The sequence below is a fragment of the Mus caroli genome, chromosome 1, assembly GCF_900094665.2.
Source record: "Mus caroli chromosome 1, CAROLI_EIJ_v1.1, whole genome shotgun sequence".
NCBI classification, from domain to species: domain Eukaryota; kingdom Metazoa; phylum Chordata; class Mammalia; order Rodentia; family Muridae; genus Mus; species Mus caroli.
In genome coordinates this window covers 156,056,309-156,072,110 of record NC_034570.1, presented here as the reverse complement: position 1 = coordinate 156,072,110, position 15,802 = coordinate 156,056,309, and the positions used below count along the sequence as shown (strand labels likewise).

General features: G+C 48.3%; 1 protein-coding gene across 2 annotated transcripts in view; it reads left to right on the top strand.

Moving 5' to 3' along the window:
- Positions 1 to 15,504, top strand: part of Rcsd1 (RCSD domain containing 1) — a 59,871-nt gene extending 44,367 nt beyond the window's left edge. Inside the window, exons 3-7 of one of the 2 annotated variants that reach the window (XM_029477981.1) lie at positions 830 to 919; positions 5,162 to 5,233; positions 7,516 to 7,719; positions 8,434 to 9,165; positions 14,227 to 15,504. In XM_029477981.1, coding sequence (XP_029333841.1) covers positions 830 to 919; positions 5,162 to 5,233; positions 7,516 to 7,719; positions 8,434 to 9,165; positions 14,227 to 14,259 — 1,131 coding nt within the window. In that variant the 3' untranslated portion in view covers positions 14,260 to 15,504. The remainder of the gene's footprint in view (positions 1 to 829; positions 920 to 5,161; positions 5,234 to 7,515; positions 7,720 to 8,433; positions 9,166 to 14,226) is intronic. The other variant, XM_021165465.2, reaches the window with a different exon arrangement.
- Positions 15,505 to 15,802: the final 298 nt, after the last annotated feature.

The window sequence follows — 15,802 nt, the reverse complement described above, 5'->3', positions numbered from 1 at the left end:
TAAAGAAGAAAATGTTTAATAATTTAAAAAGTGTTATGCTTTCGGACAGGTGTACTGGATTGTCTCGTGTAGTGGGTGGCTTCCATTAGAAGTGAGCTGCGGGGAGCAGCTGCATACTAGTGTTAGAGGAAGAACCAAGACTTCAAGGTCAGCCAGGAATGGGTGGTGCACAGCTTTAATCCCAACACTTAGGAGGCAGAGGCAGGAGGATCTCTGATTGGAGGCCCGGTCTACAGAATGAGTTCCAGGATAGCCAGGGCTACACAGAGAATGAATCCTGTCTCAAAAAACAAAACAAAACAAAGGGGGGAGAGAGAGAGAGAGTCAAATAGCATCAAGGAAAGTCAAAGGAAGCAAGAGTTCCCAAGGTGGGGGAGGGGTTTGCCTAGGTCCCAAGGACCCCACGGGAGCCCAGCTGCCTTGTTCTTTTAGGTGTGTGATTTTGCACTGTTAAAAGTGGCCAGTGATTTCTAAAGAGGAATGCACTATAGGGCAAAGGGGATGGCATTGATCTGAGGGTCTAGTTCTGCTTCTCAGCAAAAAGGCAAAATGCGGATGTCATCTTGCAAGCTTGGCTCAGATTGGAGGGGGTGAGGGTCAAGTACAAGAGGACCTTATTGCTGAACAGAACGGCAGGGGGGCTCACGGGTTGTGGATGCGCAGCAGGAGGACAGTCCAGCAGACAGTCAGGCAGGCCCACTGCCCATTCTTTCCTCCCCTAGACATCCCTAACCATTCCTAACACTGGTTTCCACCTTCCTCCTCCTCCCTATTGCCTGATTCACTGCCTCTCTTTTTCTCTCTGTGTCGTCTGTCACTCTCCCTCTAGACACCAGCCAGTAAGCCAACAAGAAGGAAACCACCCTGCTCTCTCCCCCTGTTTCCCCCCAAGGTAGAGCTGGGCCAGAACGGTGAGGAGGTAAGTGCCGCCCTGGGAGCACGGCTGCTGCCCGTGGGTTTTCATCCTCCTTGTAGCAGGAAAGAGCTACAAGCATCACAGTTTCAGGCCTTGACGTTGTCACAAGGGTAGCTTCACCTCGGGTACAGGAATGAGTCTCTCTTAATACTTCCTGCAACTTTCACTGTGGAGGCTAGCTCTCCCTTAAGCCTTCTTAAGGGATCAGTCAAGTACCAGAGCCATTTTTCAGTCCCCAAGTCTAAGGGTGCTAGAGGAGGTGTAGAAGGGTCCTTGGGGGAGAGAAGCCATGTCCTCAGAGGCAGAGCTACAGTGCTGGAGAAGTTCGCGGCCTCTCCATAGCCTTTGAAAAGGCTGGCCATTGTTCTGCATCACTGGAAGAAACCCAGAGCACACAGGAGGCCTCCTGCCTCTCGGATATAAATAGCCAGTGCTGCCAACGTAATGAAGGCTCTGGTGTTATAGATCATAGCCAGTAATAGAGTCCCAGCCTTCATGCTGCCCAGTCTTATTTATCTAATTGTAGCTGTTAGAGTAGCTGCTGCAGGCCCCAACCCAGCAGCCTGGGAACCTTCGCTGTGGTCATGGTCACGGTCCTGCCAGAAACCAATTTGCATGTTGTCTTCAGGCCGCAGAGGCCAAGCCCAAAATAGAGCTCAGTTCCCAAGTCCCACCTCAGCCCCTCTTCTTCCCTTCCCTTCTTTTCTGGGACCAGCATCCTCATAAAAGACACCGAGTACCCCTGTGAACTTGGGACATTTTGTCCCCTACAAAGTGAAACGTTTGATGTAGATGAATGGTTTTCGAGCCTTTTGTCAACCCCAGAGCTCACAAGCAGAAGGGCATCAAAAAGCGAAGAACCGGGGCCAGCAAGAGGGCCCAGCAGGTGAAGGTGCTTCCGAGCCATCAAGTCCATTGGCCTGAATCCGAGTTCTGTCTTTAGTAACCACATGGTAAAAGGAAAGACCCCACTCTCAAAGGGTGTTCTCTGACCTCTACACGTATGCAGTGACACACGTGTAACACACACACACACAATAAACAAACAAATTAATACTAGATAAGTGTAATTAAAGAGCAGTGAACTTGGTGCTTAGCCTATGGCTCAGTGGTTAAGAGCACTGGCTGCTGTTTCAGAGGACCTGGGTTCAATTCCCAATACCTACATGATAGTTCACAACTATCTGTTACTCCAGTGCCAAGGAATCTGATGTCTTCGTTTAACCTCTCTGGACATTGGTGCACAGAGATACATGCAGCCAAAGCACCTGTACACATAACGGGTTTTTTTTTTTTTTCAGTTAAAATAAATTCTGGCAGGCGGATTTCTGAGTTCGAGGCCAGCCTGGTCTACAAAGTGAGTGCCAGGACAGCCAGGGCTACACAGAGAAACCCTGTCTCGAAAAACCAAAAGAAAAAAAAAAAAAAGAAAAAGAAAAAAAATAAATTCTGAAACATTTAAAGGGCCGAGAAGTCATAGCCACCCTCAGTCGAGTAGGTGTGGAGTCCTGGGTCCACCTGCTCTGGGAATAACGTCCCCTCCACTGAACAAGGGCACTCTTGTGAGGTGAGAAATCCCAGAGGCTGAGTTTAAGAAACTCTGTGTTTTTGTTGGGTCCCCACGAGTGCTGTCATCATGGTGCTGTGACTTCATGGGGTTCCCAGCCAAAGCTATGACCAGCAACTTCTCTTTACTGAGGGTCAACTTCTCCTAGCAGCTCCTCCCTGCTGAGCTTGACACCTCTGCTGTGGTACAATGGGCTGTGGCTGCGGCCATCTGAGCTGTCCCCTGATAACCTAGGCTTGCCACAAGAGGACTCATTGCTCCACACTAATTCCTTATTTGTAAAAAGAGGACGAGAACATCAGGGGGGGGGGGGGATATGCAGAAGCGGCGCTCATGGGAACGAAAACAGATGCAGTGGGTCGGGTTTGTAGTGACTAGAGTATACAACTTCATTTCAGGGACTTTATGAGAATAGAAATTTAGAGCGTTCCTTGAAAAGTTAAAGGTGAGGAATGGCCAAGGGGTAGAATGGTTTTAGATTGAAAATCCATTCTGGAGTGAGATGCTGTGCGTTCATGACAACATTGCCCCCAGGGTTAGTCACTTTCTTTTTGCCTTAAAATTTACAGAGTAGGGCATCATGAACCACAACAGTGATGCCAGCACTTCAGAGGATTGCTAATTCAAGACCAGACTGGTCTACATAGCAAGCTCCAGGCCAGGATGTCACAATGAGACCTCTGACAGAAAGAGGGCGCAGTTCACCTGCCTGGCAGACTGAATGGAGGTGTTACAAGCTTCTGTAGTGTGTGCAGCCTACAGGAGCACCTACGACCCACAGGCACCGACGTTGCTCACACACGGGGGTGGGTAGGATGGCTGGGACTCCTATACATTCTGTGTCTGAGATGTGGAGTCAGCTCCAGAATTTCACCTACTGACTACAGGCAAAATGACAAGTTACCTTACCTGGGAGAACCAAATGACAGGGTGTTGGAAGGACATGAACACCACTCCATCCAAAACTATCAGGTCAACAACTTATAGATGTCATAATACATTATTGGGATGGTATAGCAATACACATAGACATAAAAATGGATGAACGCCACATTGGTTCATCTCCACTGACTGACTTAGTCCCACCACTGGCCTGATGCCTGTGATTAAATTATAAACTAAATGCTGCCATCTGCTGTCCATGGTGTGAATTGCATTGGCTGTGGTACGGGGCTTCATTCTGTTTTGTAGTCAAATCAGTACAGGGTCCACAGTCCCCCGACATCTGCTAGGTCTCTAGTACTGAAATTAAGAGGTACTGTTTGTTGGATTTCTGCTGTCTTCAAAAGCAGTTGAAGAGTGTATTATATCACCTAAAGTGAGCTTTGGTAGCAAAACTTTTGCTGTAGTTTCTAAAGCTGAAACTTCCAAAACACAATTCCCTTGTGAAGACCAGAAACTAAGGACCTCCCAGTTGGGACGGGAGGATCTTGACACTCACTGGAAACAAAAGGGTCCATGACTGACTGCCTCATCAATGTGCCTGACACAGCGGCGGTGGCAACCCAGAGCTTGAAGGGAAGGCCTCAGCATCCTTTGCCTTAGCCACCACCTCCTGACAGGACAGACATCCATCTGCCCACCGAAGCCAGAGTCAGAAGGAGGCAGGTCTCTGAGTCCCAGTCATCCACTGCCCCACTGCAGCTACTCTCCCTCGACGACACTGGGAGTCGACACCAGTTGAGTCGGTTTCTCTTCTTCTACAACCATAATATAACCAGATGTCTCAGAACATTACCCAGAGATCAGCAGTACTTCTCTTCTTGTGGTTTCCATATATGGAGACAGGGGTGGGTTGGAGGGGCCCAAACTATTGGAGAAACCCGTCCCGTGCTTGGCCTTGTCTATCAACATGAAAGGCATCTTCCGTTTCTTCACCCTCCCTTAATCATCACACGGCTGCTGTCCTTCTTGCATTGTAGCGGGAATTTGGAATAAAACCAGGTGCCAATCTGGAATTATACATATTTATAAATATGTAATCTGGAAGCAGGAATGACTCCTGGTGTGCACTGATCACAAAAGTAATTAGTAGAGTATATATAGTAGAGAGAGCAGCCTCTGACTGTTAGTTATGGGAAGAGACTAAATTACCTTCATTCTCATATAACTAACACAATCTGTGGCGGGAATGGTAGATACTTAACACACACATATGCCCGCTTACATGAATATTCAGTGTTTGGGGAAATTCTGGCATATGAACCACGCTGTTGGTGGAATTTTCCAGAGTATTAATCCAATGGAGGGGCATTAATAATACCTCTCCCTGATTTCATTCCCAGCCTGTGATTTATTGCTTTGTTTGTGACGAGAGAGTGGATGGCCATTTTGCCTTTGGTCTGTGAAATTCCCTCCAATTGTTAAGTTGCCTCTCAGAAGGCCATGAGGTGAAGGCCTTGATCTCCACAGACGTAGTTTTTCCTCCTAATGACAATGAAGTCATTCTTCCTGGGACGGGAGGTTTCCTGTGATATGAATGTTTGCCCTGACTTCTCAGCTCAAACTCGTGGTCTTGCTTGTGATGAGGTGAGGGGGTGGGAACAGGAGGCCTGTCTCCTCTAGGCCTGAGGTAAGTGGTACGGCACCAAAGCCACCGCTTAATAGCCCACCCTCTCTTCTCCCTCCTCCCTCCTCCCTCTAGCTCACTTGGTCGTTTTGGTCTGTTTGTCCTGTAGAAATCACCATCCGGCGCCAGCCACCCACCTAAAATCAAGGTGAAGAGCTCACCCCTGATTGAGAAGCTTCAGGTAAGTGCAGAATACATCCTGTCTCACACACACTCCCATGACGTGACATGACATGACGTGTATGGTCCTGCCCCTTCCTTCCTGTTATCGCATGCTACTTAAAGTCAAAAACACAAACACAAACAAAAAACATGGCCTGGGCTTAACAGTGCTGTTTCTCAGCTTATGAGTTTTTTTTTTTTTTAAAGATTTATTTATTTATTTTATGTGAGTACACTGTAGCTGTCTTCAGATACACCAGAAGAAGGCATCAGATCACATTACAGATGGTTCTGAGCCACCATGTGGTTGCTGGGACTTGAACTTGGGACCTTCAGAAGAACCATCAGTGCTCTTAACCACTGAGCCATCTCTCCAGCTCTGCTTATGAGTTTTCTATACATTCAGTCCTGTCCTTCAGAGATTCTCAAGGTCATCAATCTTGCCTCGGGGGGGGGGGGAAGGAAACATTGTGATTGTGGGGTATTAGCCAAGCAATGCATGGGAGTAACCAGAAGTCATCTGTAGAAGACTGTGGAAGTCAGACTAAAAGTTGGGACAAATAGAGGACCTGCGACTCAGAAACGGTATTTAGATTTGCTAAAGCTCATACGGCAGCTATTAAGAGAAAGATCCTGTATTTGGAGTTGGGTATGTGGGACTTTCTGGTGTTCCATCTGCCTCTCTTACCTAGTCCCCTCTCTGGGAGGTCCTCCATCTGACCTGCCCAGTTACATCAGATTCGATTGTGTGGGATTGAACTACAGAGAGCAGAAGCAAGATGTGTGCCCCTAGATGGCGCTAAAACTCTGTGGACTGGTGATGTAGTGCCAGAGGCCAGGGTGCTTGCTCAGTGTGCAGATAGCCCAATTCAGTTCAAAGTTCTATTCCTAGCACCTCAAAATTCAGCATGGTGGAACAAGCCTGTGATACCAGCACCCTAAAGGTTGCAAAGGAGGCTCAGAAGTTCAGGGTCATTCTAGGCTAATTAGTGAGTTGAAGGCCAACCTGAGCTCCGTGACACCCTGTCTGGGCTGTTCGCACGTAACCCCTCCATAACCTTCTTCCTGCTCCACCATCTGTAAGGTTGATTTTGGGGCCTGCCACCTATTCCCCAGCCAAATCTGTAGGTTTCTTAGGCTTTAGTTACCTTTAAGTAACTCTCCCTTTGGTCTTTGGTGTCCCTTTATATCCATGTTCATCTGGTGTCACCTGTATCATGATGACTAGAGGGCAAACACCCTGTAGACTGCCGTGTCCACCAGTGTGCTGTCTCTAAAGACAGAACTCTCCCTGGAGGCTCGAGGGACAAGGGGGCCTGCCATGAGCCTCAGGCGATTTAAGCCACCTTCCTGATGTGTCAGGAGACCAACACTGACCATGTAGAGTCTCTGTAGAGGCAATAGCTGCACACGGCAGATACTATGAGCAGCAAATGCTCCTGGCTAATGGGGGGATGACATGGGTGCCAGATACTGCAAGAGTCTGAGAGGTGTTGGGTGGTGGTGGCACTCCTCTGTTGTCACCACCACCACCATCATCATAATCAGTTAGGGTCTCACTATGGAGCCCCAGCTGGCCTAGACTTCCCAGACTGTCTTAGTCAGGGTTTCTATTCCTGCACAAACATCATGACCAAGAAGCAAGTTGAGGAGGAAAGGGTTTATTTGGCTTACACTTCCACATTGCTGTTCATCACCAAAGGAAGTCAGGACTGGAACTCAAGCAGGTCAGAAAGCAGGAGCTGATGCAGAGGCCATGGAGGGATGTTCTTTACTGGCTTGCCTCCCCTGGCTTGCTCAGCCTGCTCTCTTATAGAACCAAGACTACCAGCCCAGAGATGGTCCCACCCACAAGGGGCCTTTCCCCCTTGATCACTAATTGAAAAAATGCCTGACAGTTGTATCTCATGGAGGCATTTCCTCAACTGAAGCTCCTTTCTCTGTGATAACTCCAGCTGTGTCAAGTTGACACAAAACTAGCCAGTACACAGACTGACCTCAAACCCATGGAGATCTGCCTGCCTCTGCCTTCTGAGTGCTGAGATTAAAGGCATGCACCACTATGCCAGGCCAGGGCAGTTCCATTCTTGTTGGGCGTGTCTTATAGTGAATCCACTTCATCCTGATCTGAGCATCCAAGGTGTCGGCTCGCCCATGCTTCTGGAACAGCCACATTGTAAGTGGCAGTGGATGATTGGTTGGGGACATGCACACAAAGCTTGCTGATAGCTACCCTCAACCAGCTGTGAAGCCAGTGAACAAACACAGCAGAAGCCCTCATCTTCTTCCCTTTCTTGGCAGGCCAACTTAGCCTTTGACCCGGCAGCTCTTCTGCCTGGGGCTTCACCCAAAAGTCCCGGACTCAAGGCCATCGTATCACCATTTCACAGTCCCCCTTCCACACCCAGTAGCCCCGGCATCCGATCCCACCCAAGTGAGGCAGAAGAGGTGCCTGTGAGCTTTGACCAGCCTCCGGAAGGAACTCACCTGCCCTCTTACAATAAGGTAAGTTATTGCTCGCTTGGACCGTAGTATGCTGACAAAACTTTAAGTGTTCAAACTTTCGACTATTGTAAAAAAGACATCACCTACAGGGTTTGGGGGGCCATCATCACAGAACCTGGAGCTCACCATTGGTCAGCTGGCCAGCCTATTACCTGCAGGGGTCTGCTGTCTCACAATGCCAGCTGCAGGGATGCGCTTTCCTTGTCTTTCACATGGGTCCTGAGGACCCAAACTCAGACGCTCATTCTTCCTCTGCAAACACTTTGCTCACTGAACTGCCTCCACACATTATTAACACAAGCAAAGCATTGCCATCTCCCTGAGACAAAAATCTGCAGCTCGACAAGTCGTTTTACAAACCTCCAATCCGAGGTTCTCAACCTTCCTAAGAATGCAACCCTTTAAGACAGTTCCTCATGGTGTGGTGACCACGCCCTCTCCCATAAATTATTTTGTTGCTACTTTGTAGCTGTAAATTTGCTACTGTTAGGAATCATAAGGTAAATGTCTGCTATGTGATCCCTGTGGGGGTCGTGACTCAGAGGTTGAGAACCACTGCTCTAGATTCTGATTTGTAATGAACAGCAAAGAACTTTATACCCTCCTAGGAAACTAAACAAGCCTGTAGTGGTTTTTTTTTTTCCCCCAGAATACATAGCCCTCCACCTGGCCTTTTTAATTTTTAAGATAATGTTCCTTCATATCTTCTTCCAGGTGCGGACTAGAGGCTCAATAAAAAGACGTCCTCCCTCGCGGCGATTCCGAAGGTCTCAGTCGGACTGTGGGGATTTTAGAGATTACAGGGCTGTGGAGCCATCTCAGGAAAACGGTGCCAGGGAAGAGAATGGGGATGACGTGTTTCCTAGCAAGAGCAAGGACCCCGGGTCCCCTCAACCCAACCAGGAGGCTATGGCAGACGGGGTGGAGGGAATCCCGCGGTCTGCAGAAAAGCCACGGAGAAGGAACACATGTAACAGCACAGAGAAGCCAGAGGAGCTGGTCGGGACCTCAGAGGAGGCGAATGCTGGAGAGAAGGTTGGACAGAATCCAGACTCAGCTAGTCAGGGTCATCCAGAGGTCCAGGCGCCATCGCAAACCGGCACCCCAAAGGCTGAGAATGGGTGCGGAAGCCCACGGGAAGAGACAGCCCCAGGAGAGCATACAGACACTGGGAAGGCCACTGAAGGGACAGCCTCTGAGGAGAGGGTAGCAGATGAAGATAGGCTCGGACAGAAAAGCCCAGACGCAAATATGCCTGAGGAGGAGGGAGTGGTCAGGGAGAAAGCCCCACAAATCTCTTCTGGAAAAGCAGAAGGTACTACTATTGCAGAGCCGGATACAAAGCAAAAGGAGGAGGCGCCTCTGGAGCCAAGCTGTAGCCCAGGGGCCGACCATGCTGCAGGAGAGATCACCAATGAGATCCAGAATGAGAAAGCAGTCTCCATGGTAGGTGGCCCTGATGGTTTATGCGGTATCAGGACCAGAGCTGCCCCTATCAGCTCTGTCTGCAGAAGCAAAGTCAACAGCCCCCTCCACCCACCCACCCCCACCACTCCCCACCCAGTGCTGACTGAGGAGAGACTGCACTGTCTCTGTTGTGTTCTGGTCTGCTTCTAGCTGACTGGGTCAGCTTCTGGGTATGCATGCAGTGAGCCAGGATTGGCCATATCACAGTGACTGACATTGGCAGTGTGAACTGAAGGGGAACAGGGTGCTGCTGCTGTTGGGGTCCTGAAGAGAAAGAGTCTGTGTGTAGAGAGAAGGGTAGGACATCAGGGACACTTCCAAGCCCAGGAGAAGGCTCTGTGTGATATCCACCCAGTCCCAGGCAATGTCTCAGGTTGCCTCTGACTAGGGAGGCGGAACACTTCCTGACCTTCTGTCTAACTGCTCGCTACCTGTCTGTTCCAACTAGCACCAGAAATTTCCCCTTAAATTCACCTGTCTGCCTTAGGAGAATCCTGGGGATGTCTTGGAAGTTCTCCAAGGACAACTCAGTGCCCTCCCCAGCCTGTTCCTGACAATTTCCTTGGCCTTGTCACCTTTATGTTCTCCTTTCCCGTGTCGGTAGGTCACTCAGCCACCATGCGCATCATACTACAGTAGTCTCTTGTCTGCCTTCCTCCCATCCTTGATAGGGTTCGTTCTTTGTAGACCGGTGGGTAGTTGGCTGGCTGGGTCTACTCTTGGCAAAATGTCTCACCTCTCTTATTAGGGTTTTCAGACACATTGCCACAGGCTTAGTGGCTTAAAATAATACAAATGAGCTGGGTGCGCAGCTCCTGCCTGTCATCCCAGCACCCCATGTGAAATGGAAGGTCAACGTAAATTCAAGGCTAGCCTGGGCTACTAGTGAGTCCAAACAAAAAGGTATAGTGAGTCCGTGAAAAAGTTGAAGACCCTGCCTATAAATAAATACATAAATAAGCACATAAATATAAATAAATAGATAGATAAATAAATACATAAATAAATGAAGGAAATGTACTTTCTCACAGTCCTGAATGTCAGAATTAGGACTCCAAAGTTAAGCTGTTGATAACCTGAGCCCCTCCAGAGGGCTACAGGAGAACCTGTCTGTGTTCTGTTAATTGCTGTCTGCACCTCTGTGAACTTCCCTTGACCTCCCCTCCCCCTAGCTTCTGGTCGGGGATCATAAATGTTTGGTAGTCTGTGGCTTGAGGATGCCTCCTCCGATCTTTGTCACCATCTCTGTGTGACCTCTGCTGTATCTGTGTCTCAGATTTCCTCCTCTCTTCTCTCTTATAAGCCACCTGTCCTCAGATGCAGGATGCGCCTTAAAGCCATGTGACCTCTTCTTGAAATCCTGCACATCTGTTGCGCTCGGCTTTTCAAATAAGATCTTGGTGGAGGAATCAACACACACTCACTTCCCTGGCCCTCCCCGGAGCTGGGCTCTGGCCATCTGCTGTCTGCTTCCTACAACACACCAGATTCCTTCCTCACTAGGAGCTTCCTGCCTTTTCAGCCCCTCCCAGTGAGAACTCTCTTCTTTCTGATTCTCCTGTGACCACTTCCATCCAGCCCATCCTTCAGGTCTCAGGGGACAACGACCTCTTCCCTAAAGCCCGCCTTGTGACATCTCAGGCAAAGGAATCTGCTGCCACGCCACAGTTATGCTCTTCCATAATTCCACTGCATCATTCTCCTGGGATTTTTGATGTTTGTTTAGATTTATTTATTTCATTTTATGTGTATGCATGTTTTGCTTGCGTTATGTGTATATGTGTAGTATACGCATGCGTAGTTCCTATGCGCATGCGTAGTGCCTTTGGAGGCCAAAGAGGGCGTCGGAACCTCTAGAACCGGAGTTAGGGATGGTTGTGAGCCACAGTGCGGAAACCAAACCCAGGTCTTCCATAAGAGCAACAAGTGACCCTAACCACTGAACAATCTCTCCAACTCCTTTCCTGCTTATTTCTGTTGTCTCTTGTGCTATTCCTCTAGTATATTCCCAAAACTTACGGTAGAATCTGGACAATGGTAGGTCTTTAAAAATACGTGTAGAGAGAATGAGTGGTTTTTAATCAACTCATTAGTTTCCCGAGACAAGGTCTTAGTTTATAGCTCAGGCTTGTCCTAGAGCTCATTGTTAGTCCAAGAGGCCTTGAACTCAAGGAAATCCTTCTGCCTTATAGCCTCTTGGGTACTGGGATGGGTGTGTGCCACTATGTCATTGGAGTGGATGGATTTTTAAAAGGGAGTGAGAATCCCTTGGCCTAATGTAAATGGCTCATAATGGTAGAACAGGACGGGCTGCCTGGCTCTAGGGCTCCCCGCAGGCCTCATGACTTACTAGCATACAAAGGAAATCCATTTCTGAGTCTTCCTTGAATTAGGCTTAGTCACTAGGTTTAGAATCTTCTGGAACCTGGAAATTCCACTAAATCCCCAGAAGATTACACCAAATTCCCAAACCTTTAGTCTTCTTGGCATCCAAGGAATCCTCCACCAGTGACCCCCAGGCCAGTTCCTGGGCTGGGAGGTTCCTGCTTTCCTTTGTCCTTTCTGACAGCATCTCCTGGTCCTCAGAGGTCAGAGTCTCCTGGGCTGCTGAGTTGGCAGGACTTTGTTGTTTCAGGAGAATCTTAGGTAAAGGTTTCCCAAAGAAAATCCAGGCAAGTGCTATGGGGCAGGCTCTCTGGTCCTCTCTCCTGTTTTCTACTCTGTATTCCTAACCTAGAGAACCCTGGCCAGGGGACAAAACACCTCAGCCGCACTCTCCCCGCAAATAGCAGCTCAGACAGAGAAAGAAGAGCTTCATAATCCCTGTTACCCCACCTCCTACCCCCATCCCCTATGCCCCACTCCCCCCACAGCCCTACACACACACCCCAACCCTCACTCACCACTGAGAGGCAAAACTTTTATACTATTTAGCCCACCCTCCTGGTTTTAGAAGGGAAGGCATGTAGGTCTGGAGATTGTCCAAGGACACTGAGCTCCAACAGTGCTAACCTATCAGGCCCCTGTTCATCAGAATACAGTTTAAGGAACCTCTGCGGGGGTGAATTATCTGTCTAATCTGTGAGGGCTTCTGCTTCCTATCTTCTTTGGTCCCTCTCCAGCCTGATCCAAGATTAAAGTCAGAATGCCTCAGACTCTAGAGCAAAAGGATTCCCCAGAGGCAGTAGATGTGAGGTCTCTTGGCACATCCCTAGGCACCCAAGCCTATCCTGGGTCTTTCCTGGGGCTGGCAGAAACAGGCAGTAAACAGTAGTAAGTGGTTTCTCATTCCCAATCTAATGCCCATTTTGGGCTTTGATTGATAGAAATAAATTGATCAAATAAATGAATTCCAGTTGCATTCGTTCAGTCAGCACTGATTAGTCGTCTTTATGGATGTTGGACAGACTGGGGGTTCAAAGTAGGGGTCATAGGACTTGGGACTCTGTTGATAAGGAAACACTTGCCAGGTGCCGTGACACACACATAATCCCAGCACTTGGTAGGTTGAGGCAGGCAGAGCAGAGGTTCCAGGCCATCCTCAGCCACATAGCCTGCTGAAGGCCAGCCAGGGTTACAGGAACACTGTACCAGACACTTAAGTTTGCCAAAGGCACACATCCACAAAAGGCAATAGGGATGTCTTCAATTCATCCCACGCTTTAATGTGCCAACCCTAAATATGGGTGGCCTCCCTTACTGCCTAACTTGATTGCTTCTCCTAGTCAGTTTTTCTTTTTCTGTTGGCTGACGTTTTTTTTCTTCTACAGCAGGAGATACACATCCTGAGAGCCTGTGTAACTCTGAGAGCCTATGTTTATCTGAGAGTTCGTTCCCCTGTCTGGGCTTACTGTTTCCTCTTTCTTTCCCTCAGGAAATTCGAAGGTCACTAAATCTTGTCATTGGGGCCCCTTATCCCTTCTGGTTCCTATGGGGGCCCCCTCCCTACACTCCACCCACACCCCATCTACACAACCGTCCTTTCCCAAGATCTCTTTCTTTTCTCCCTTCCCTGGCCAACTGCCATGCCTGCTCTGGGCAACTCCGCCTTCCTTGTGTCTGTAATCAGAGCTCACTCCCTCTGAATTCCTGGTCCTCAGATCCACCCTATTCATCATCATCAAATTTCTCTTCCTCGAATCCCACTTTGCTAGCCACTGAGCTACCCCACACACTTGATACTGCTTAGAAGGAACTCAGTTCACTCTTCTGGGTTTAGGCTCACTGGGCCCAGCTATGACTATTGCCTGGGGGCCCTCTCACCACACCTCCATCATCTCCTTCCTGAGCATCCATGACAACCCCAGCCCCAAACCACTACAAACTTAAGAACTTGCTTGCGTCCAGTCTCATCCACTAGGATGGACCACATCACAAGCCCTGAGCACATTTGTAAATGTGCTTACTTACCAGCTAAACAAACAACCCCCCCCCAAAAAAAAAACCTGGTGGAAATAAGTTCCTAACAACAGGAGGACCCAATGGTGCCATTTTTGATGAACACTGGACAAACAGCTCCTTTGTTGTGATTTCTGTCTACATGTGCAGTCTACTACTTCTTATTTGCAGTGCTGGGGACCAAACCCAGACCTCAGGCATGCATGGCCAGGTCTCTACCTCTGCATCACAAAAGACAGTCTTTTCTTTCATCCTCTCTCTGTTGCCAAAAATCTTGACTAGTAATTCAAGAAGAATGACCTTGAGTGGAAAGAGAAGAGCAAAGCTAGGCTTCGAAGGAGGAGGGTGTTTAGTAGCCAGAGTCTGAAGCTCTGGTCCCTGGAATGGAGTCCCAACTGGACTACTTGCTAGTTGTGTAACCTTGGAAAGTCATTTCTGTCTCTGTGCCATAATTCTTTCACCTGTAACATAGAGTTAATAGAACCACCTAACTCCCATGGGCTAGGTGAAGATTAAATGGTGTGTGAATAAGTAGATCGGGAATATTGTCTGCTGGCTCACTCCTACCTCATGAATTTTTTTCCTTATCTCTCACACTCAAGGAGCTCTGCTGAACGCTGTGTCTTTCTTCCCCGTTCACAGGATGACATCCCCATCGAGGATACCCGAATGTGATGATGGGCTCAGGGTACCAGTGATGGGGCCACTGGAGACATCTCCTTGGAAACAGCAGCAGTAACAGCAGCAGCAACAGTTCATGAAGCCACTGCCGAAGCAGAATACACCGAGCATCTGGAGACAGCCCAGGATGCAGGGTGGATTGTCCCCTGTAGGCTACACCAACCGTCTCCTCATTGGAGATGAGAGCTGAGGACAGTAGAGTTTTATCAACTTGAGTTTGTGTCACCTGACATATGACTCAAAGTTAAATATATTTAAAGCAATTTGATGTGGTGTCTGCTCCACAACCTTCCTGTTGATCCCCAAGTCTTCCTGCAGCCGACCTCCCAACTAGGCTCTTGTTGAACTTGTGTAAAGTTACGGCCTTTTGCTATCGTTCTAATGTTTTTATGGTTCTCAGATGTAACTTAAAACTAATTTTAGGTAGATAAAGAAGGTAGTCTTGTGGAGAATAAGATTCCCTAAGTTACAGAGACCTGAAAACATACCAAAGCCCTCACGACGACCGTTCTGCTTGCTGCAAATGGGAATCAGCTGACCAGTTTCAAAAACTCAAAGAGATATTTATTAAAACATTTTAAATCGTGTTCCTGCCTGCTCCAAGGGCAGGAACTTTCCCTGTCCCATACAGCCTGGCTGGTGAGAACAAGGAGAGGTGATTGATCCATCTCATCCCATCCAAAGGAGAGGCAGGATTCATCCCCTCCACCCCTCAAGGTGCCACCATACGCCTGCCTTGCTCTGAGCATGGGTTGTACTCTCCTGGAAGGTTACACTTGAACAGGAAACTGGCTGGCCTCTGGGAGGGATGTTCAGTGTCCGCAGTACAGCTTACCTTCTGAGAGCGTCTCTCTTAGCTTCTCTATGAAGTTTTGTTTGTTTGCTTTTGTTTTTGTTTTTTGTTTTTTCAGATCTCACCATGTAGACTTCTATGTAGCCCAGGCTGGTTTTGAACTAGTGATCCCCCTGCCTCTGCCTCTAGATTGTGGGTATGCATCACTGTGCCTGGTTCTCAGTAAGCATTTCTCAAATCCAACTCCAAATTCTTCTCCGGGACTCAGGAGGCATGAGTTAGGGTCTCCAGCCTGTTTTCATCAGGAACTCCTGCTCAGTATCCTGTCTGGGGATAAAACAGGGTTTGCAGGAATATGGGTCGGTCTGATATCCATTCCTCTGATCACCCTCCCCTCCATGAACTCCTGCTGAAGAAATGTTAACGTAAATAAATGGTGAATCTTCCGGGTCGGGTCTTATTCTGAATTCAGTAGCTCTGTGTCTCAGGGTGCAGATCTGTATTCTAAAAGGGATGGTTTTCCTGTTAGTTCATTAGATCACACCAACTCTGCCTTCAGAAAACACTCTCACAGACAAAAGAGCCAATGTCACAGGTGGTACCACAATTTCTCATCCAAGTTATAGGTTTCCTGATTCCAAGATAGTTTTAATATGTGAGACATGTTATTTTTCAAAACAAATTTTAAAGTGGTTTCTAAGTTGTCACAGAATTTTGAGCTGGTCAAGACTGACAATGTCATAC